Source organism: Daucus carota, chromosome 6 (assembly GCF_001625215.2).
Source record: "Daucus carota subsp. sativus chromosome 6, DH1 v3.0, whole genome shotgun sequence".
NCBI lineage: Eukaryota > Viridiplantae > Streptophyta > Magnoliopsida > Apiales > Apiaceae > Daucus > Daucus carota.
Genome location: NC_030386.2, coordinates 4,166,520 through 4,188,997, shown reverse-complemented (window position 1 = coordinate 4,188,997; position 22,478 = coordinate 4,166,520). Strand labels below are relative to the sequence as shown.

At 42.2% G+C, this 22,478-nt stretch overlaps 1 protein-coding gene across 1 annotated transcript; it reads right to left on the bottom strand.

The window, feature by feature from the left end:
- Positions 1-1,927: 1,927 nt before the first annotated feature.
- LOC108227228 (alpha-mannosidase) lies at positions 1,928-21,201 on the bottom strand. The gene is made up of 29 exons (XM_017402271.2): positions 20,524-21,201; positions 20,332-20,415; positions 19,810-19,898; positions 19,541-19,715; positions 19,052-19,171; positions 18,896-18,979; positions 18,728-18,799; positions 18,484-18,597; positions 18,005-18,105; positions 17,815-17,908; positions 17,345-17,512; positions 17,104-17,196; positions 8,701-8,766; positions 8,567-8,623; positions 8,087-8,306; positions 7,626-7,759; positions 7,097-7,153; positions 6,949-7,008; positions 6,648-6,719; positions 5,911-5,958; positions 5,630-5,749; positions 4,794-4,859; positions 4,253-4,365; positions 4,050-4,134; positions 3,684-3,794; positions 3,526-3,621; positions 3,365-3,412; positions 2,706-2,774; positions 1,928-2,315 (listed from the first exon to the last, which is right to left on the bottom strand). Exons 1-29 carry the CDS (start codon positions 20,725-20,727, stop codon positions 2,127-2,129), a joined length of 3,009 nt encoding a protein of 1,002 aa, XP_017257760.1. The 5' UTR covers positions 20,728-21,201; the 3' UTR covers positions 1,928-2,126.
- Positions 21,202-22,478: the final 1,277 nt, after the last annotated feature.

The following is a 22,478-nucleotide window of genomic DNA, read 5'->3' as shown; positions in this document are numbered from 1 at the left end:
GGTTGGCGGGAAAGATGAGGAGGGGATCTCTCCCTATGGGTCCTTGAGTGGAGTGACCGCTCCCTCTCGTCATGATGGGAGGGGGGTCGCTCCTCTCGACGCTGGCGCTCTCTCTCCATTCTTTCCATCTGCTTGGCTTCCAGCCTGAGCCTTAAGTCATGCTCAGTTAGTCTCCTTCCCAACCGGTCGAGAACACTCGTGCTTCTGGCAGCAGAGGGAGTAGGTGGCCGACGGGAACGGGGGGGCTCCTCACTTGCCTCAAGTGTGCCCTCTCCCTCAGCCTCTCGGTTGAAATCTCGCTCTAAGTTCCTGGGGGTCACCGAAGGTGTCGGCCCGCGCCCAGTCCTCCTGAAAACTCTCTTCTTCTTGCCTCCCCGCTTACTCATTCGGGCTACCTGATTCTGTATGGTTTTCATGTCTCTTGATAGATTCTGCAGGTATTCCATGATGGGATTAGGTGGGGGGGCTTCCCCCTCAGGTGTGACCTGGGGCTGGCTCCCGTTGCTGGGAGTGACGCTATCTTCCCCATCTTGAGTCTCTTGAGGACCCCTTCGGGCTCTCTTGGATCTGTTCTTCCTTCGGCTCATCTTTCTCCCTAAGATGTTGTTAATGCTCCCACTGTGGTCGCCAAATTGTTAACGGGAGAAATTGGTTAACAACAAATGTGGGTACCTGAGTGATTTCCGGAAGGAACAGCGAAGAACACGAGACGGGAAGTGATGGATGATGTAGCTGATCTTGTGTTTGATCCTCGAGAGAAAGAGAGAAAGTGTTCTCTAGCGTTTCTCAGCAAGAATCGGATTATTAGCACAAGAGGCCTACGTACCCTATTTATAGGGGTTCAAGCTACCACGTAGTTCTTACGGGCCAAACTTCTTAGCATGGGCTAAGTGTCAGTCCGGTCCATCAGAGCCCAGGCCCGTAGGACCTTGAGGGCAGCCGTCAGGAGAGGCCCGTGCTCGCATGGCCTAAGCCCATATGGCAAGAGGCTGTCATGGAGCGGGTCAGAGAATGGATATCGATCCAATAAGTCCTCGTTTGGGGCGAGGGAGCCCGATCATCCTCTATGGGGCGAGGGAGCCCGATCATCCTCTATGGGGCGAGGGAGCCCGATCATTAAGATATAACTCTGATAGTGTTGATCCAACGGACCAATTAGTGCAGAATAGATTGGCAAGAAGTCCCGAGCCGGGTGGCTTATGCAAACGACCCCGGGCCTGCGACCCGGTTCTCCTCGCGACCCCTCCCAGCCAAAACGAGCCGGGGTGATGCGAGGCCATCCAACGCGAGGCCGGGAGGGCGACCCCTCTTTGGCGAGCCCAAGGGTTGCGACCCCCCTTTGTCCGGCGAGCTCCTCCTCATTCTCGCAGGGATTGGGCCGGTTCATCCCTCTTTTGGACTGGTTAATAAGACCCCTTGCTAGCTTGATAGGGCCCATCCATCCTTTTGGGCCTGTCGAGGCCCAGGCCTATTTTTGAGCGTAACACTCGGCTTTTGGAAGCCATTGTTGAACTAGAAAAATTAGGGTAGACGATGATGATTGGGAAAAAATCGGTTGGTTGAAAAGTAACCGTTTACAGAAGTTCCCGCGTAAATACCGGTAATTTCCAGTTAGTTAGTATTTGCTAAGCACTATGTTTTATTTTTATTCTATTTTTTTCAACTAATTTATTTTGAATTTCTATATAAAAAAAAGGTGCAAGTGGTTTCAACTTTTCAAAATATTACATACAGTATCCATTTGTATGGTGATTTTTTTTTATTTTTATAGAAATAAATGGAAAACGGGAAAAAAATTGTCGAAGGAATGGGAGAAAACGGAAATTTTTAGAGGAGTTCTTTCGCTCAAATTTGGTATTTACTATCGAACCCGAGCCATTTAGATTATATTCATACTATTTTAATCTTTTAAAAATGTTCAAACGAGTTGCTAAAAATGAGACATCTAGATTTTATTCATACCATAAGAATCTGTTCTGGTTACAATTATTGTTCTTTGACATATCAGAAACTTATTTTGCATCACTGATTAGGTTGAATTGCTATAATCTCCTTTACTACTCATTCTACTTGCTAAGCAGAAAGTTATCAGGCTCAATTAATTACAATAATGTGTTGAATGGCCTTTAAAATGTCAGGAGGAAAGTACGAATCTCCATGGGACCAAGCTCGACTATCAGAGCTGACGGATCTACAGGGGCACCTTTTATAGGTTTGGGCTCGTCTGCTTTGTCCCCTTCGACTTTCCATGCCATCTTCTTCATATCCGACTTGTTTTGGTTCGCTGTCAAGCTCATTTCCTTAATGGTTTTTATCTGCAAGTACGTGTCGATGATTATGACTGATCAGTTACTGTTACTGCATATTTAACCTGAAGTATTTTTTTCCCATTTTGCTCTGTAACTAAACAATGTATTTTAATCGGGACATCTTACCTCGTTCAACCTTTCGATATGGTGGGACAAAAATTTAGGATGAGGAAAGCAAATATAGACTACGTGTGATGAAACCAACAACTAAGATATATTATCTAAATATAAATATCATCCAGGTTTATTCTTTTTCTTCTTCTTTTTTTTTTTACTAAGCAAAAATATCATCCAGGTTACTTTGAAAGAGAGAACAAATTCAGAATATAAAGTTATAACATATACAAATTTGTTATAAGCATGAAAAGCTGAACACATTAGATAAATATTACTCACCGTCTTCTTAGCAATCATCTTCTTCAGTTCGACTTTAGCTAATGCCGAGTATTTAGCATCTTCACCAACCTACCAGATACAAAGAAAGAAAGAAGTTAACAAGGACCTATACTAGAAAGCATAGACATCAAATCAATTACTTCCACTTATAACTTGAGAATGTCAAATTATTGTTGAAATGAATGCGTAAAAAGATTTAGCAGAAATAGAAGTGAACAAGCAATGATACAGACAGCTAGTGCAACATTTCTCTTCCTAAAAGTATTATCTCATCTATGATTTTGGGATGGTAGAGATATTATGATGTGACATATACTACCGTCTCAGATAATGAAGAAGTCGATAGTTTTTAGCCTTAATTACAGTCAATTGATACTCCTTTTTAGATATTGAACTTATAAGAGTTTACTACAAGTATTGTGTTACCAATACAAGGAAGCTTGGAAAATGAGAAAATAGCGAGGGTAAATTATTCTTACAACACTACAACAAGATGTAGGTGGTTTTATAGATAGCACCATAATGCAATTATATTGTAGTAGCCTCAATGATGCAAGACTATTGTTTAGCAATAAGCGCATTGTCTCTTTATACTGATATTAATAAAAGATGGACACTTATTATGAAACTTTTTCAAGGTTATCTCTATGGACTTTTACCTCATACAGATGTGCCAAACGAAGGAGTACATTTCCATCATCCAGTTCCTGTAAATCTAAAAGTTAGGGGTAGAGGCACGGATACTGACCAAAAATGAGATGAGCAAATATGTGCATACTTATACAGAGGGAGGGAGGGGGAATGTAGTGAATTGAATCACCTGTAGAGTAATTAATGCAACATTAAAAGGTAAACTATAGTTCGGATCCATAACAGTAGTCTGTGTCATATGAGCAGCTTTCCAATCATCTGCATTCTGTAAGATTGATAAATGTTAGTCTTTAAGTAATGATGCGAATGAATCATTAAGATTAATACCTCATGGGTGAAAGCTAAAAGAATGGGCGAGTATATCTCTTGGCCAGTTGTTCGCCGCCACTGTGCTCCATCACCCAGCTGGTTGAGGCTCAGATAATATTTTCCTCGCACCTGATCAGGAAGAAAACTATTAGAGCACATAATTCCAATAAAATTATAACTATATTGTCTATCCTGACCACTAATTCAAGTCTTGTGTTGTAACAATTTGGTAATTTTATTTTGACCTTACAATTCTTGTTAATATTTAGCATTAATATATTGTTTCACGCATATAATTTCAACATAGTTCTGCTGCATTTGATGTATCAATAAAATATTTGAAAAGCATAAACTTCAATTTTATTCAAATATGATAGTTTATACCGCAAGTCCTTCACAAGTATCGTTAACGCACACCGTCTCATCAAGGGCTTCGCCTACTCCTCTGCCGTCATCATCGATCATGCGTCTTATATATGTGCACAAAACAAAATTGGAAGTCAGTTTAATAATGTCCACACTCCAAGAAATATACAGATCATATATTTTTTTGAGGAAGCTGTGAAAAAGAGAGAGTTTATTAGAACCTATGGAACATCAACTCTATTTCTCCATCTTCAATGCTGGATCCTCCAGTGGCATGATCAACCAATATTGACAATTCAGTTTTACTATCCATAGTGAAAATTCCTAGATTAAGCTGAAAAACAAAAACCACTTTATCATTTGCATCTCATCAAAAAGTGACAGATCTAATATAGGAGTCAATATATTTGGGTCAAAGTTTATAAGACTAGCGAAATTTGTATAAAGTAACTTTTATGACAGTATTGACAATTTATTTCCCATGTCATAATTAAGTGCACTCCTTCCCACCTTCTATATCTTCTACAAATTGTTTTACAGAAAAAAAAATTGATATTTATTTAATGAGCTCACTTAAAATGTGCAAAAGCAGCCAGGAAATTCTAACAAAAGCCAATCTCTCCTTAAGTCCCATATCAAGTAAACTTCCCTGCTTTATTCTCTATGCACACCGTGCCTATCCAATTTGGATTACATTTATTTAAATTCTTGACAATATTAATTTGAAGCTTAAATGTAATGTGCAGAAGTCAAGTAACTTACTGGATAATAGTTCCCTGCTACAGGTTGAGTAACTTGAAGAGGCCAGTCTTCTCTAAAATCTCGAACCTGATATTATCACAACAATTATGTGAGATTCATTAATCGAGTTGGGAGTAACTTATCAGAGTTTGTAAATGATCAAGAGACAGCTGAATACATGAAAAATTACAGATAGGATAAGGTTTTCATTTTAACCAAATAAAAAGATTATATAGCAGAATAGGAAGGCAGCAAAGAGTAGTGAACATAAACCAGTGTGCAGAGGACGGCATCTGTGTTTTGGTGCTTTATGTGAAAGTACTCATATTAACTTGAACCAAATTCTTGGACCAGATGTTTACAAGATACCTTAATAAGCTTCATTGTGAAAGAGGCTACGCTCCTATAGAAAGATCATTTCAGAGTCTCCTGGCATTAGTTGGGGAAGTGTATAGATGTTGAAACTTGCAACAAATGTGTGCATACTGTCAAAGAGGAATAAACTTAAAATCCAGATTTTAAACTCTTTTTTTTTTTTGAAGTCCCTAAAAGGATTTCTTTTTTCCTTTTGCAGAGTGTTTCTTTAGTAAGACAAGGTGAACAATTAATAACACTAAAAATCAAGTAGGGTAGCTAAATTAAAGCTTGTCAATGTTTCCTTATGCTTTTAATATTGAATAGTGACTCTACCTAGTTGGGCAAAACTAAAGAGCATCAGGTCTTGAAATTTTTGGTACTTGGCAATAGTTTAGCTGGCATAAGAATAGTTGATACCACCACGAATTTGACAGAAATGACAAAGGCGCTTTTTTATATGTTTTTTCAGTACTTCAAAAAATCTAAAAAGTATAGGTTACCCGTTTCAAGAAGTCCCTCCCGTTGGAATCAGTATAGAACACTTTGTCAGTGACCATGTTTGATGTAATCTTTGTGATGACTTCTTTTCCAAGACTATCATCTGTTGGAATTGGACCGATCTTCAATTTGAAAAATAGTTAGTAATGCTTACTTCAAGCTCAAACATTTACTGTGTAAACGAAAGAGTGGGCAGCATATTCAATTCTATTAAAGATTCATGACAAATGTAGAGTAAATAAAATAAAACACTGTAGACAAGTGAACAATTGTATTTACTTACAGTGAACTCAAATTCAGCATGCTCTTTGTCTTTGTAAACTCTGATCACCTAATATAAAATAGATATACATAAATGCACAACAATGAGATAAATAGCAGATGAAGGCTTTGGGCATTTATTTTTTCTTAGTTTTATCTGCAAAAGAGGAAAAAAAGGGGTCCTAGTGAAACTGAGATAAGGCAGACCAATTCACTGTGTCATCTCCAAGAGGCTTTCTATTCAAGCTCTTAAGCGAAAAAAATAAAGAGTCATGTATAAATTAGAGCTCCAAGAGGAGGCTCTTCAAAAAGTTATGAGCCCATTCTCTCTCCTCTCTTTTAGGAGCCACAACTTGGCTCTTAACTTCTTTTTATTTATCAATAAAAAAAAATTCCCTCTAATTCATCTCCACTTTAGAATTTGGATCTTTGTTATAGTGGAGCCCAACATGAATAAAATATAATATAGAGAAGAAATATAGAGATCATTGTTGGAGTTCATGCTCTTAACTTTGTACTAAATTGATAAGAGCCGTATTTTTTATATTATACTTAGGAGCCAATTAGGAGGATCTTGGAGATGCTCGAAGCAGAACAAAAAAATTGTGAGTTATTGTCATATTCTTTCATAATTTGCTCATTATAACAATATTTCTCGACTCCTAATTAAACTCTGAAACAAACTCTTATTAACGATGACAAGTAAATCTTTACTTTTGGATTTTCATACCACTTTCTGTGTTTAATGATGAAAAATACCTGTGAGATCCATGAGTTGAATTGCTGGTAAACTTCATCAACAAGCGGCCCACGCTTAACTTGAAAAGGAACCTGTAAGCATACAAAACACATTTGTAAGAAAAGGGAGATCATGGATCAACCGTGAAAAATGTATGATTACAATTTTAGGCGTATGACAGTCCTTTAATACGACAAGTAGACAAATTATTATGCCACAGAGAATATATTGGTGCAGATAATGTCAAATGTAATGAAGTGGTAACGATGTTCTTCATTGAGTTAAAAATATACGGAGACGAATCAACCAAGGAACACTTACTGATTTTGAAACAATAGTTGGAGGTGATCCGTCAGGGTGGAATATGTATGCACCTGAAGACTGCAGATAGTAAAATGAATTGACAGTCATGTTTTAATTTCTGTTCAGTGGTATCGTCACATTTAATTCTTACATCTACATTTTGTACCTGATCTCCTTGACTTGAACCATACCAGAGATAATTTTGTTGTATAGGTATATCAACCTGATCAAATCATGCAAAAACACTTCAAGATGCAGTAGTGGCCAACTGGAAAAACTTGGTAAATATTTTTTTCAAAGTAACAAGAAGCGCCTTTTTGTACACAGAGGAGAGTTACATATTTAGTTCTGTTTCATCAAAGAAATAGAGTATTTTACGACTTTGTCTTGCTTCAACCATTTTCCTTCGACGCCAAGATGATGTTAAATCTTTCTTTTTAGAGAAAGTAAAGATTAAATTTTTTTTGTCAATAACCAACAGAATTAGATCAAGTAGTTCAACTTTTAGGTCAGGATGCAAATCTTGCAATTTTGATCAAATTTTTGAAATAAAATTAAATTCTGACTCCGTACAGGCACCAATCCATCTAAACTTTTCTGAACTTACCTTTTCCGTAACTTTACCAAAGTGTATGTTTAAAGCTTCCTAATTACGATACCTACACCACGCTGGTTTATATAATAAAAAGACTCACCCCTGTTTTAGAATTAACAATCCTTGTAAGTTGCCCTGATTGTGAAGAAAATGACATCTTCAAGCTTCCTGGTCCAATTTCAATAGCATCATTCTGTGTACCGTCTGTTACACCAATATAACCACTTCTTTCTCCTGTAACATGCAAATAAAACATATCAAGATATTTAATTGGGCTAATAGCTTCCCATCACAAATCCTTTTTTGCCAGTTTAATAACTCCGTCAAAAAGCTTCTTCCTTTCTGAGCTTTCCTGCTATCTTCTTAATACTTATTATTTTTTAAGTTTGCTTACAGTATACTAATTATTGGTAGAGATATATATAATTTGCTTTGTAGAAAAAATTTACGAGCCCTAGACAAATATATTGAATGTTTGGTTTCTACCAGCACAAGAAAAAACAACTATGCAACTATAAGACATAATTAAAACTTGCCCGCTGATATGTTGTAGGTATATACCTTTTCCAGTTGACACTGAAAGAAAGTAGGTATTCCAACCCAATGGTGGCACAGAAGCTTGAAAGATTAGCCAGTATTTGGGCTCCTCTTCTGGAGGTCTGCCTAGATAAGCCTCAGCATAAAATTTCCTCAAGTTCTTTGTAACATTATCGAACTCTACATATTGTGTCTCCACCTTATTGCCCATGGAATCTTGGACAATTAAATTAGTATCTTTGACCTGTACAATAATCACTTTCTTTAATCAAAATACTTGTACTTTGTAACTGTTGTTTGTTTTCATTATATGTCTGCTCAATAGATGAAAATCACATTTTTCCGGAAGTAGTATATACATGTATGTTTATGCACTTGGAAAAGTCGCCATTTTACATGAAGCGTATGCCTCTTTTTAGCAATAAATAAAATTAGACATGGCTACTAAGGTATGGATGCTAAAAGAAATATATAAATATCATAAAGAGAAATAGAATAACCAACCGGAATCCTGATAATCTCAGTACGGTTCCATCCAAGAGGATTGTATGCCACCACCACCTGGAAATAGCTATTAAACTTAAACATATTTTAGATATTTTTTGTATAAGTAATTTACAGGGAGATTGAAAGTTTACCAAACTCTTTCCTTGAGGAATATCTTCCTCAGTTACAGGGCAGTAACTAATATTAAGTAGCTGGCACTGTTTTGCATGACAAAGAGAACTAACTGTTAGAATAAGTTTGCAGATATTGGTCATATAAGAAAAACTTGACACGCAGCACTGGGAAGGGAGACAGAAGAAACTTTCACTTGTTCAAAGTCGGGAACAAAAATAGACACACTCATTTATCTGAGTCTGTTTTTTGCAAGGTATATCTGCACTTGTTAAGACTTTTGTTACATATTGTTAACGGGAGAAATTGGTTAACAACAGATGTGGGTACCTGAGTGATTTCCGGAAGGAACAGCGAAGAACACGGGACGGGAAGTGATGGATGATGTAGCTGATCTTGTGTTTGATCCTCGAGAGAAAGAGAGAAAGTGTTCTCAAGCGTTTCTCAGCAAGAATCAGATTATTAGCACAAGAGGCCTACGTACCCTTATTTATAGGGGTTCAAGCTACCACGTAGTTCTTACGGGCCAAACTTCTTAGCATGGGCTAAGTGTCAGTCCGGTCCATCAAAGCCCAGGCCCGTAGGACCTTGAGGGCAGCCGTCAGGAGAGGCCCGTGCTCGCATGGCCTAGGCCCATATGGCAAGAGGCTGTCATGGAGCGGGTCAGAGAATGGATATCGATCCAATAAGTCCTCGTTTGGGGCGAGGGAGCCCGTTCATCCTCTATGGGGCGAGGGAGCCCGTTCATCCTCTATGGGGCGAGGGAGCCCGTTCATCCTCTATGGGGCGAGGGAGCCCGTTCATCCTCTATGGGGCGAGGGAGCCCAATCATCCTCGTATGGGGCGAGGGAGCCCAATCATCCTCGTATGGGGCGAGGGAGCCCGACCATCCTCTATGGGGTGAGGGAACCCGAAATAGATGAGAGTCCACAAGGGACTTAGTAGCATAAAGTAGGTGACCCCTTCGATGAGGCCAATCTTCAATGATGATGAGGAGGCATGAGAGTCTAGCTGGAACATGAGCCCCAGGGAGATGGCCCTAGGCTAGCAATCTTCAACAGTGACGACCCCAATATATACGAGGCCAAGAAGTAGCGAGGCAGAGAGGCAGCGAGGCCATGGGCACCAAAGCCAAGTGACTGCGAGGCCAAGGGGCGGCGAGGCCATGGGCACCAAGGCCGATGAGGCGGCGAGGCCAAGGGGCCGCGAGGCCAAGGGGCGGCGAGGCCAAGTCTCGTTGTTGATACTTGCAGCGACCCTCAGGGCGACGACCCCTCAAGGCGAGGACCCATCTGGATTAAGACCCCTCAAGGGTGACGACCCCTCAAGGCGAGGACTCATCAGGATAACAACCCCCCTAGGGTGATGACCCCTCAGGGCGAGGAGCCCTCTGTGTGAGCACCCCTCAGGGGTCTTCATATATCTTCTACGTAGCGGGGGCTTACTAATGAGGCGGCCCAGCTGAATGATGAACCCAACATACTTAGTCCAAAATAATCAGGAGAATAATCTACTTGGTCTAGTCCCCCCTCTCCAGCTCGGAGCAGTTAATCTTTATAAATAGATGTGGATGAGCCCGCCCTGGTGATCCATATCTGAAAATGGGCCTGCCGAGGCCCATCCCAAATTTGGGCATAACAACTACCCCCCGATTCTTGCTCGTCATTAGGGATGCGAGTAAGAATCTCAGTGAGGCCTTGGAATCCTATGTTGGAATGTAAATGATGCGGCCCAGCAGAATGATGAGCCCTCAAGTCTTCATAAATCTTCTAAGTAGTGGGGCCTCATCAATGAGGCGGCCTAGCAGAATGATGAGCCCACACCCCTTCATATATCTTCTAAGTAGAGGGGGCTCATCAATGAGGCGGCCTGGCAGAATAATGAGCCCTCAGATCTTCAAATATCTTCTAAGTAGTGGGGCCTCATCAATGAGGCGGCCTGGCAAAATGATGAGCCCTCAAGTCTTCATAAATCTTCTAAGTGGTGGGGCCTCATCAATGAGGCGGCCTAGCAGAATGATGAGCCTTATCTTCTGAGTAGTGGGGGCTCATCAATGAGGCGGCCTAGCAGATCGATGAGCCTTATCTTCTGAGTAGTGGGGGCTCATCAATGAGGCGGCCTAGCAGATTGATGAGCCCTTACGCCTTCAAATATCTTCTAAGTAACGGGGGCTCTCATTAATGAGGCGGCCTAGCAGAATGATGAGCCCTCAGATCTTCAAATATCTTCTAAGTAGCGGGGGCTCATCAATGAGGCGTCCTGGCAGAATGATGAGCCCTCACCCCTTCATATATCTTCTAAGTAGAGGGGGCTCGTCAATGAGGCGGCCTAGCAGAATGATGAGCCATTACGCCTCCAAATATCTTCTTAGTGGAGGGGGCTCATCAATGAGGCGTCCTAGCAGAATGATGAGCCATTACTCCTTCAAAAATCTTCTAAGTAGTGGGGCCTCATCAATGAGGCGGCCTAGCAGAATGCTGAGCCCTCACGACTTCATAAATCTTCTAAGTAGGGGGGGCTCATCAATGAGGCGGCCTAGCAGAATGATGAGCCCTCAGATCTTCAAATATCTTTTTAGTGGGGGGGGCTCATCAATGAGGCGTCCTAGCAGAATGATGAGCCATTACTCCTTCAAAAATCTTCTAAGTAGTGGGGCCTCATCAATGAGGCGGCCTAGCAGAATGCTGAGCCCTCACGACTTCATAAATCTTCTAAGTAGGGGGGGCTCATCAATGAGGCGGCCTAGCAGAATGATGAGCCCACACCCCTTCATATATCTTTTAAGTAGAGGGGGCTCATCAATGAGGCGGCCTGGCAAAATGATGAGCCCTCAAGTCTTCATAAATCTTCTAAGTAGTTGGGGCCTTATCAATGAGGCGGCCTAGCAGAATGATGAGCCCTTACGCCTTCAAATATCTTCTAAGTAGTTGGGGCTCATCAATGAGGCGGCCTAGCAGAATGATGAGCCCTCAAGTCTTCATAAATCTACTAAGTAGTGGGGGCTCATCAATGAGGCGGCCTAGCAGAATGATGAGCTCACACCCCTTCATATATCTTTTAAGTAGAGGGGGCTCATCAATGAGGCGGCCTGGCAAAATGATGAGCCCTCAAGTCTTCATAAATCTTCTAAGTAGTTGGGGCCTTATCAATGAGGCGGCCTAGCAGAATGATGAGCCCTTACGCCTTCAAATATCTTCTAAGTAGTTGGGGCTCATCAATGAGGCGGCCTAGCAGAATGATGAGCCCTCAAGTCTTCATAAATCTACTAAGTAGTGGGGGCTCATCAATGAGGCGGCCTAGCAGAATGATGAGCCCACACCCCTTCATATATCTTTTAAGTAGGGGGGGCTCATCAATGAGGCGGCCTGGCAAAATGATGAGCCCTCAAGTCTTCATAAATCTTCTAAGTAGTTGGGGCCTTATCAATGAGGCGGCCTAGCAGAATGATGAGCCCTTACGCCTTCAAATATCTTCTAAGTAGTTGGGGCTCATCAATGAGGCGTCCTAGCAGAATGATGAGCCCTCAGGCCTTCAAAAATCTTGTAAGTAGTGGGGGCTCATCAATGAGGCGGCCTGGCGAAATGATGAGCCTTCAAGTCTTCATAAATCTTCTAAGTGGTGGGGCCTCATCAATGAGGCGGCCTAGCAGAATGATGAGCCTTATCTTCTGAGTAGTGGGGGCTCATCAATGAGGCGGCCTAGCAGAATGCTGAGCCCTCACGACTTCATAAATCTTCTAAGTAGGGGGGGCTCATCAATGAGGCGGCCTAGCAGAATGATGAGCCCACACCCCTTCATATATCTTTTAAGTAGAGGGGGCTCATCAATGAGGCGGCCTGGCAAAATGATGAGCCCTCAAGTCTTCATAAATCTTCTAAGTAGTTGGGGCCTTATCAATGAGGCGGCCTAGCAGAATGATGAGCCCTTACGCCTTCAAATATCTTCTAAGTAGTTGGGGCTCATCAATGAGGCGGCCTAGCAGAATGATGAGCCCTCAAGTCTTCATAAATCTACTAAGTAGTGGGGGCTCATCAATGAGGCGGCCTAGCAGAATGATGAGCTCACACCCCTTCATATATCTTTTAAGTAGAGGGGGCTCATCAATGAGGCGGCCTGGCAAAATGATGAGCCCTCAAGTCTTCATAAATCTTCTAAGTAGTTGGGGCCTTATCAATGAGGCGGCCTAGCAGAATGATGAGCCCTTACGCCTTCAAATATCTTCTAAGTAGTTGGGGCTCATCAATGAGGCGGCCTAGCAGAATGATGAGCCCTCAAGTCTTCATAAATTTTCTAAGTAGTGGGACCTCATCAATGAGGCAGACTAGCAGATGATGAGCCCAAAGTACTTAGTCCAGAATAATCACGAGCCTAATGTACTCGATCCAGTCCTCCCTCCAGTTGGAAAGCAATCAAAGTTTTTAAATAGAGGTAGATGAGCCCACCTTGGTGATGCATAACCGAATATGGGCATGCCGAGGCCCATGTCAAATTGGGCATAACAACTACCCCCCGATTCCTGTTCGTCATTAGAGATGCGAGGAGGAATCCGAACGAGGCCTTCAAACAATGTGTATGTATGTGCTTGACGAGGCCAGGACAACGATCCCAAAAGTAGCGAGGCCTCACCTAGCTACCCGGTGGAGCCGAGCCCAGGTGAAGCGACCCTCAGGGAGCGACCCGGAGAGAGCGACCTCGAGATACAGCGACTCTCGGTGGAGCGACCCCAAATGAAGCGACACTCAGGGAGCGACCCCGAGAGAAGCGACATCGGAATACAGCGACCCCCAGTGGAGCGACCCCAGATGAAGCGACACTCAGGGAGCGACCCCGAGAGAAGCGACATCGGAATACAGCGACCCCCGGTGGAGCGACCCCAGATGAAGCGACACTCAGGGAGCGACCCCGAGAGAAGCGACATCGGAATACAGCGACCCCCGGTGGAGCGACCCCAGATGAAGCGACACTCAGGGAGCGACCCCGAGAGAAGCGACATCGGAATACAGCGACCCCCGGTGGAACGACCCCAGGTGAAGCGACCCCAGGTGAAGCGACCCTCAGGGAGCGACCCCGAGAGAGGCGACATCGGAATACAGCGACCCCCGGTGGAGCGACCCCAGATGAAGCGACACTCAGGGAGCGACCCCGAGAGAAGCAACACCGGGAGACAGCGACCCCTGGTGAAGCTACCCTCAGGGAGCGACCCGAGGGAGCGACACCTAATGAGGCGACCGAGATACAGCGACCCCAAGTGAAGCGGCCCTCAGGGAGCGACCCCGTGGGAGCGACCCTTAGTGAAGCGATCCCAAGATAGCGAGGCCTGAGTATAGCAATCCCAGTTGTAGCGACCCCTAGTGAAGCGCCCCCAAGATAGCGAGGCCTACGTGTAGCGACCTCGGGGGACATCATGTGAGTCCGTAATGACCCCTCTCTCGGGGGGAGGACCTTGAACTTGAAAAATCTTCCAAGTAAAGGAGGCTCATTAGCAGTCTTCAACAAGGACAACACCGAGGTAAAACGAGGCCAAGGGGCAGCAAGGCCATGGGGCAGCGAGGCCAAGAGGTAGCGACCCCTAGGCTCGTTTCTGATACGTGTAGCGACCCCACTTGCCGATGACCCCTCCAGGGTGACGCCCCCATAGGGCGAGGTACCCATCAGGGTAACAACCCCTGAGGGTGACGATCCGTTAGGGCGATGACGGCCCATCAAGGCGAGGACCACTCAGGGTAACGACCCCCCAGGGCGACGACCCCTCCAGGGTGCTCTTCAAGTCTTTTACGTTCTAATTCCCCAAAGGGTCATCCTCATTAAGGTGGCCCACGCTCGTAATTGTCATCATGGAGAGAAGGGGAGGATCATTTCTCTAACTAACCCGAATCTTAGATTCTCCCTCATCCTTATTGTTCCGCAGCCTAGATTGTCGGCGGGAATGATAAAGAGGGGATCTCACCCGTCGTGGACCTTGAGTGGTGCGACCGCTCCCTCTTGTCATGATGAGAGGGGGATCGCTCCTCTCCGCGCTAGCGCTCCATTTCTGACCTTGAAAATTATTTGGCCTCTAGCTTGGGGCACTTGGGCTCTCCCATGCATGCTAGGCATGGGCACTTGGGATCCCCAACATTAGCTCGGGGCACTTGGGCTCTCCCGCGCCAGGGCGGACACACTCTAGCTTGGGGCACTTCGGCTCTCCCATGCTAGCTTTGAGGCGCTATTAATCCCGTCAAAAGCGAGCCCCGGATGGTGCCTCATGTTGACCAGGAGGAGGAGGTGACTCTAAGATGGCCCGAGAGAGGGGAGAACGTGGCACAATAGTTGGAGAGCCTCTCGGGTCATGCCATTCAATTTCCCAAGGCGCTCATCCTCATTGTTGCCGCCACGCCCATCATTTTCACTACGGAGAGATGGCGGAGGATCATTCCTCCCGTTGGGATGCATCCGGGATTCTTCCTCATCCTCATTATTCCGCGGCCCAGATGGTTGGCGGGAATGATGGGGAGGGGATCTCTCCCGTCTGGACCTTGAGTGGTGCGACCTCTCCCTCTCGTCCTGATGAGAGGGGGGTCATTCCTCTCTGCGTTGGCGTTCTCTCTCCCTCCTAGCTGCTTGTTTGGCCTCCACCTCTCGTTCAAAATCATTCTCCCAGTTCTTGGGGGTCACTTCTTTTGAGAAACGACCAGTCTTCTTGAAGCCTCTCTTTTTCTTGGGGTCTCTCCTTCAGGAGTGTCCAGGGGTCCCCATTCGGGCTCATCAATATGGGGGACCGCACTGTTCTCCTCATCGAGGCCTCCTTGAAAGATCCTCCCTGCTCTCTTGGACTTGTTCTTCCTACGGCATCTTTCTCCCTAAGATGTTGTTAATTCTCCCACTGTGGTCGCCAAATTGTTAACGGGAGAAATTGGTTAACAACAGATGTGGGTACCTGAGTGATTTCCGGAAGGAACAGCGAAGAACACGGGACGGGAAGTGATGGATGATGTAGCTGATCTTGTGTTTGATCCTCGAGAGAAAGAGAGAAAGTGTTCTCAAGCGTTTCTCAGCAAGAATCAGATTATTAGCACAAGAGGCCTACGTACCCTTATTTATAGGGGTTCAAGCTACCACGTAGTTCTTACGGGCCAAACTTCTTAGCATGGGCTAAGTGTCAGTCCGGTCCATCAAAGCCCAGGCCCGTAGGACCTTGAGGGCAGCCGTCAGGAGAGGCCCGTGCTCGCATGGCCTAGGCCCATATGGCAAGAGGCTGTCATGGAGCGGGTCAGAGAATGGATATCGATCCAATAAGTCCTCGTTTGGGGCGAGGGAGCCCGTTCATCCTCTATGGGGCGAGGGAGCCCGTTCATCCTCTATGGGGCGAGGGAGCCCGTTCATCCTCTATGGGGCGAGGGAGCCCGTTCATCCTCTATGGGGCGAGGGAGCCCAATCATCCTCGTATGGGGCGAGGGAGCCCAATCATCCTCGTATGGGGCGAGGGAGCCCGACCATCCTCTATGGGGTGAGGGAACCCGAAATAGATGAGAGTCCACAAGGGACTTAGTAGCATAAAGTAGGTGACCCCTTCGATGAGGCCAATCTTCAATGATGATGAGGAGGCATGAGAGTCTAGCTGGAACATGAGCCCCAGGGAGATGGCCCTAGGCTAGCAATCTTCAACAGTGACGACCCCAATATATACGAGGCCAAGAAGTAGCGAGGCAGAGAGGCAGCGAGGCCATGGGCACCAAAGCCAAGTGACTGCGAGGCCAAGGGGCGGCGAGGCCATGGGCACCAAGGCCGATGAGGCGGCGAGGCCAAGGGGCCGCGAGGCCAAGGGGCGGCGAGGCCAAGTCTCGTTGTTGATACTTGCAGCGACCCTCAGGGCGACGACCCCTCAAGGCGAGGACCCATCTGGATTAAGACCCCTCAAGGGTGACGACCCCTCAAGGCGAGGACTCATCAGGATAACAACCCCCCTAGGGTGATGACCCCTCAGGGCGAGGAGCCCTCTGTGTGAGCACCCCTCAGGGGTCTTCATATATCTTCTACGTAGCGGGGGCTTACTAATGAGGCGGCCCAGCTGAATGATGAACCCAACATACTTAGTCCAAAATAATCAGGAGAATAATCTACTTGGTCTAGTCCCCCCTCTCCAGCTCGGAGCAGTTAATCTTTATAAATAGATGTGGATGAGCCCGCCCTGGTGATCCATATCTGAAAATGGGCCTGCCGAGGCCCATCCCAAATTTGGGCATAACACATATCTTTATCATGAAGACTCTGATGACTTGTACTTCATCGTGAAATATTCTTAACATCAAAACAGTAAGCATACAAGTCAAGCTCAGCATCTATCTAACATGTAATTCAGTGTAAAAGAAAAAATAGCAAGCACAGAATCAATTATTTATATATTCGGTTTCTAAAATATTACTGTCTTAAGTTATTTAAAATACCTGATTAAATGTCATTGTTGGTGCTGTAGAACAGGCGTTGCTTGATTTTGAATCAGATAAACATGACAAAGCTGAACTAACAACAGCTTGAGCCTGAGAAAGTTGTTGCACGGGAAATTTAAGAAAAATATATATTGAGAATTGAAGAGTCTGAAAACTCAAATTGGTCATAGACAGGGGTGGAGAAGTGGTGAAGTATTAGGGCTACACATATTTAGTGGCCATATAATATTTATTTTACCTCCGTAGCTCCAATAGCCAAGCGTTTTGCATAGTCATCGGTTGTATGCTGTTTAGCAGTACCAGTCACAGCATCATGGTGTTGTGCAATTCCTAAAGCATCTCCCAAGCTAAAAGTGCTGTTGCCAGTGGTTCTCCTTCCTGCCAGGAACTCGAGCTGCCTTGCTGCCTGTTTTGCGAAGAAATATAACTTCAATTAGTTAAGAAACTAAAGATAGGGTATATATTAGCTCTTCATCGCAAGTTCCTGACTTCTTGGTGACAAAAAAATATTGATGTGCAACTATAAATACTTGTCAAGAATAAATCTGATTGAGAGGTTTAATGTTACATTCAGAGCAATTCGTATTCACCAGAAGCATACTTGAAGGTTAATTACATATCCATCATGAATTAAAAGAAAGGTTTTTTGTATGTTAAACTCTATAGTCTATATAATATAACAAGAAAATAAATAATCCTATGTCTTACCAGATAATATCCACTGAGCATACGTATATATCCCTTTAACGCTGGACGACTAGTAAAAAAACCAGTCCAATAGGCATTTTCACCATCTGCATATCTGCATGCAACCAAGAGACAAGCGTCTGCGTCAGAAATAATACTTCTCATCATGATTTTCTAATTAATTAAAAACCAGAAGAAGCAAAAGGCTTACGGGAAATAATCATTTCTTTTCAGTGGCCATGAAGAATTCGCTGCATTTTTTGCATCTGTGTAGAGAGACGGGGTAGAATAAAGTGCATTCACTCGACCATCCTGACACATTCAGAAGCACTTTCAAAGTAAATAAGAAAGTAAAGCTTTAAGAAGAGGAAAAAAGTGTATCTATTAGTAGACATGCACAATATACGAATAAGATTTTTATATATGAATGGTGTGAACCATTATAATAGTGTTACTGAAGCTATTGTGAACACTTATATTTAGTAATAGTCAGTCATCTCACTCACCAGGCACCAGGAAAGATTATGTTTTGACACAATTATGTAGCACATATAATGAGTCAAACCTGTTACTGCTAAATGATATGTTTTCTGTGATGATATCATGATAATATAAATCACCGATGTGAATGATATTAACAACTTCGCACAAGATACCTAAAGTTTTTTCCTCAATATATATATAACTCACCAGGTTAACATAATGAATTAACTTGTCCATCTGCTTGAACCATGTCTCTGCATATTGATATTGGAAGTCGTCACCCATAGTCCACATCACATGATTTGTCCTTGTTACATTTGCCTGACCATAGGAGATAACTATATGTCAAATCAAATATCATGCAACTTTTTACCTTTTTATATTCAGCTGAAATTCCATCTCCAGATGAAATTGATATCATAAATATTAAAGTAGCGAAAGTTAAATGTACCTGAGTTATGGCAGCAGCAATAAAATCATTAACTCGATCTTTGACATTGTAATCGAAAAGAAGAGGATCGTCCTGCAATTTTTCAGCATGTTATCCAATGAAAGGCTATAAACTGTAGCCTAAACAGCACAATCAAGTGGCAATCTCATTTATTATCAGCATTGTAACCTGAACAGGAACAGTGTCATCATTCACTTCAAAATGGAAACCGGTTGGTGGACTGTAATGAACAGGAAATGCGTTGGCAAAAATCTGCAGAGAACCAAAACATTTAAGTAAAGAAAAGAAGGCTTGATGATAATGTAGAAGGCTCTAGTCCCAGACCTGAGATGAAGATCCAAAAGTTTTCGACCCACGCCAAACAACTTCGAGAGATTTATCTTCCTTACGCTTTGCTCGGTCTTGATAATCAACCCGTGCAAAATGTACAGATTCAAAGCCAGCCTGATAAAGAAAATAATTGAGTATGTAGTTTTCACTTCTTCCGTAGAGATAATTTCAAGTTTGAAGTTTCATGCAGACATAGTAATTTTCACTTGGTCATAACTCCGGAAAAGAAAGCATTATTCGTGTTATAAAAAATGACAAACTGGTGACAAATACTATACTCCATACATGTCCAGTCACACGTATAATGTTTTGTGATCGGACTGTAAGAAGTCCTTTAATTCCAGAATGAGCATCACATTAGTTATAATAGCATCATGAACACATAGTACGTCGAAGTGTACTACCAAACTGATTCACAACTCTGAAAATTAGACCAGCTGTGTCATTTAAAGAAAAACACAATAAAATGGAAAATTCATATACCTCTGCTCCGAGTAAATAAGCCTGCACTGCAGAGTGCCCGAAAGGATCAATCTGCCATCCTGCTCGAGGAGTTATATTAAATTGGCTTTTAATAGCATGATGACCTAAAGTTGTCTGATCAATCATATCGATATAATGGGTAGTAGCCTCATCATGCATACACCAGCCACCATTCCTAAAGCAGAACAATACTTAAACAATGATACGAGTCGTATAATTTAATCAGAGTAAAGAGTCAAAAAAAAGGAGTTAAAAAAAGAGCTGTTTACACAAATTCCAACTGCCCAGCATCGACGAGCTTTCGCACTTCTGCTTGTATTGTTGGATTTTGTATCCTCCACCAACGTTGAAAAAATGCCTAAAGTTCACAATAAGGTGGCTTGGCATAAAATCATACTAAACTTCAGCATGACCACACATATAACACAAGTTAGCATTCTTTTTCTCAGGAAGAAAGCTGTGAGATGTGTCTGTGGGTATTCTAATTGCTGCCCTATTCTTTGTGGCAGAATGTTGGAAGTGTAGCATGAGAAAACCTTGTATGATAACAATTCATTTTCATATATACCAGCTGCCCCATTCTGGCGAATAATGTAGTGTAAAATATTAAAGTTTTGATGATACGCAGAAAGACAATACTGTTTGTCATATCATAGCTCTATCCAACTAACAAATGCAATGACAATTTCATAAAAGGCCCCCCCAAAAAAAGGCACGATAACTAAACATTTATAAGAGAAGTACCAAATAAGTTACAATAACACTTAGCCAAAGAAAAAAAAAAAGGTTACCATTTCAGCAAATACAAACTTCCTATTTGGATCCCGCATCAATGACATAATCACGGAATCAAGAGTATTTTCCACACAAGCACCCTGCACCAAAGTCCCCAAAAAGAATCAGTAAATGCCTACATGATCACAAATTTATCAACTCATACACACTAAAAACCAATAAAAAAGTCGTCGAAGAAACGAAATGACCTGAATGGTGCTATTTGATCCAACAAAGTACTGATCAACAGTCTTCAACCAGCCCACATCATCATGTGAATGAGGAACCAAATGAACATTCAATTTACCATCCACAATCTTGCTCCCAGTATTATAACTAACAAATCCATTTACAGAACAAGTACATAAAACCGAAAAAATCGAAAAAATCAAGACCAAAACTGAAAAACCCATGTCTTATAAATTGAGGTCTGGGTCTGAGGGTATGTGATGAGTGCATACAGACATTATATATAGAAGAAAGAAAGAGGGGAGGGAGTGTAGACATTGAATACTGGTAGATATGGACAACAGACTAATTAATAAATGCACATAATTCTTTCGGACAACACAATGAAAGCAGGCGGGATTGTAAGAACAAATACAATCTACAATATAACATGCAGAATTTAGTGGATGCTGATTTTTAAAATCTACCAACATGTGAATTAGGATTTGTTTGATAGTAATAAAATCTTGGTTAAACCCCACTAATCTCATTTAATTATTGAATTAATGCTCAATTACAACAATCAACCACCACAATCTCTTGCATCTTTAATAAATGGAAAATGCTGTTCCAACTAAGCAATAAGCATGAACAAGAATTCTCTACTCTGCTAATTATTACTACATGCTCATCTTCTTAATGACAATCCTTTGGTATTTAATATTGTCTTAAGTTGGGAAGAAGATGTGATAATATTCAAAAATAATCATACGAGCATATTGCTTTATTGACTGTGAGTCCCATCAAGTTATCAACCAACAATCAAAGGTCCTACACCAGAATATCAACATGCACCGCTCCGCTCCAAATTTACTTAATTCAACAACCCGGTCCCTCTTATTTATCATAAATAAGTTAATTAATTTTTTAAAAATTATGTGCTTGTTTGATACTCCCTCCGTTTCATAATACATGTCATAAATTACACATATTAAGAAAAACCAACTTTTGTAGAAATCTTTCATTTATTATTGTATTTATTGCATTGATCAAGTATAATATGTGGCATATATTTGATCTAGAAAATATAATTTAGTAAGGTGTGGTATAAAACTTATCTTGAAAATACAAATATTGACTACACTCCATTGAAAGTTGAAATGTACAAGTAATTTAAAACAATTTTTTGTTCTCAATAGTGGACATGTAATATGAAACAAAGGGAGTAACTCCCATTTTAAGAAATAAATTTTTCATTTTCTTAAAAAAAGTTATCATTTTATGTTAATAAAAAAAGAAGTTATTTCAGAATAAAAAAGTAGAATTACATGTATATTTCTCGAGAAATAAGTCAAATAATCCCTAGAATTAAATATGTATGTTTTAAAAAATATATATATTTCTACCAAATAAGATATTTTACGCTTCCCAAATGCTTACTTACAAAAATTAATATGATCATATGAACGATGTCTTTACTTTATGAATAAAGTGGAGGCAAACACCACCAAGCTCGTTTCATTACCTCTACATACTTTAACTGTACACTGAACTTAGAGCTCAGAGCAAAGACTTTTAAGTAAATTTTGCAGCTTTGGAGTGAAACACGACTCGATCTAGGGGTGATCAAAAAACCGCCCACACCGCATAAACCGCCCGCACCGCACCAAACCGCACCACAAAACGCGGTTTTTAATTTTCGTGGTGCGGTTGCGGTTTGAATTTTTCACAAACCGCGCGGTGCGGTGCGGATTGCGGTTTGACATATTAGTAGTGCGGTTCAAACCGCACCGCACCGCAATATTTTTATATATATATATATATATATATATATATTAGTGATTGTCAAATAAAATTATATTATACATATATATTATAATATGTCTCTTGGTAGTTAGTACTCATATTTATTATCATATTTACATTTTTGTTTGTGTTATTTTAGTAGTTGTTGTAGCTCTGAAATGATAAATATCATATAAATTCATTACATGAA